General features: G+C 45.5%; 1 protein-coding gene across 1 annotated transcript; it reads right to left on the reverse strand.

Moving 5' to 3' along the window:
* Positions 1-236: 236 nt before the first annotated feature.
* On the reverse strand, positions 237-1,181 carry LOC138083413 (olfactory receptor-like protein DTMT). The gene has a single exon (XM_068977303.1). It carries the CDS (start codon positions 1,179-1,181, stop codon positions 237-239), a length of 945 nt encoding a protein of 314 aa, XP_068833404.1.
* Positions 1,182-1,399: the final 218 nt, after the last annotated feature.

The following is a 1,399-nucleotide window of genomic DNA, read 5'->3' on the forward strand; positions in this document are numbered from 1 at the left end:
TGCTTCTTAGAGTAACCTGGAGGAAAAAAACAAGCAGGATTCTGCTAGTATGTCACTGACATCCCCTTTCCAAGTCCTACTACATACCTCCACCATATCTCTGTTACTTATTCGACAATATCTTACTATGGAATTTGAACAGAAAGATCATTGAAAAAGGAAGTCTGGGTTAATATTCCAATTTTAATATCAATATACCTGCTGCATAAAGTTGTGTAGAAATCCCACCTTTAGCATCACAGAGAGAAGGGAGTTTTCTTTCTCCAGAAGACTCTTCTGAGAGCTCCCTTCATGTCTCTGTTCCTCAGGCTGTAGATGAAGGGGTTCAGCATAGGGGTCACTACAGTGTACATCATAGACATGACAGTCTCCTTAACAGTGGAATTATTAGCTGATGGGCATAAGTAGAGACCAATAATTGTCCCATAAAACAGGGACACCACAGTGAGGTGGGAGCCACAGGTGGAGAAGGCCTTGCGGATACTCCTCGCAGAAGGGACCTTGAGGGTGGAGGACACGATTCGAGCATAGGACGTGATGATGAGTAGAAAGGGGATCACAAGAATGAGCCCTCCCGTGATAAATATCACCAGCTCATTCACTCGAGTGTCAGAGCAGGACAGCTTCAGCAGAGCAGACATGTCACAGAAAAAGTGGGCGATCACGTTGTCTTCACAAAAATGCAGCCTGGCCATGAGCAGGGTGTGCAACATGGCATGGAATGTGGTGAGCACCCAGGACAGCACCAGCAGGGAGAGACAGAGCCTGGGGCCCATGATGGCGGTGTAGTGCAGGGGGAAGCAGATGGCCACATAGCGGTCATAGGCCATGGCCACAAGGAGGAAGCTCTCCAGGTCTCCAAAGAACAAGAAGAAGTACATTTGTGTCAAGCAGCCAGCATAGGGGATGGACGGGTCTTGGCTCTGCATGTTCTGCAGCAACTTGGGCATTGTGACAGAGGAGAAGCAGAGGTCAGAGAAAGACAGGTTGCTGAGAAACAAATACATGGGTGTGTGGAGGTGGGGGTCCAGGCAAATGAGGATGAGGATGAGAAGGTTCCCCAGGACGGTGGTAACGTACATGGCCAGGAACAGGGCGTAGAACAAGTCTTGATGCTCTGACTCAATGGGCAGTCCCAGCAGGAGGAACTCTGAGACAATAGTTTGATTCCTTCCTGTCATGCTCTGTCTTTGGTATATTTAGGAAGGAATAACAGTGTCCACAAAAACCTGAATTTCAAAATAAACATATTTCTATGACAGAAATATGTTAGGTGTTCTGCAAAAAAAATATTTTATATCATTCTCATCATAGTCATAATAATCTCTACATTACTGCAAATCTCTATAATCAGAATCTATGATCAGAAGTGACTTTCATTACTTCTTTTTAATGTGCA

The sequence above is a fragment of the Capricornis sumatraensis genome, chromosome 8 (assembly GCF_032405125.1).
Source record: "Capricornis sumatraensis isolate serow.1 chromosome 8, serow.2, whole genome shotgun sequence".
Taxonomy (NCBI): Eukaryota; Metazoa; Chordata; class Mammalia; order Artiodactyla; family Bovidae; genus Capricornis; species Capricornis sumatraensis.

Coding starts and splice junctions, on each gene's coding strand:
- LOC138083413 (XM_068977303.1), bottom strand. CDS start 1,181: ATGACAGGAAGGAATCAAACTATTGTCTCAGAGTTCCTCCTGCTGGGA.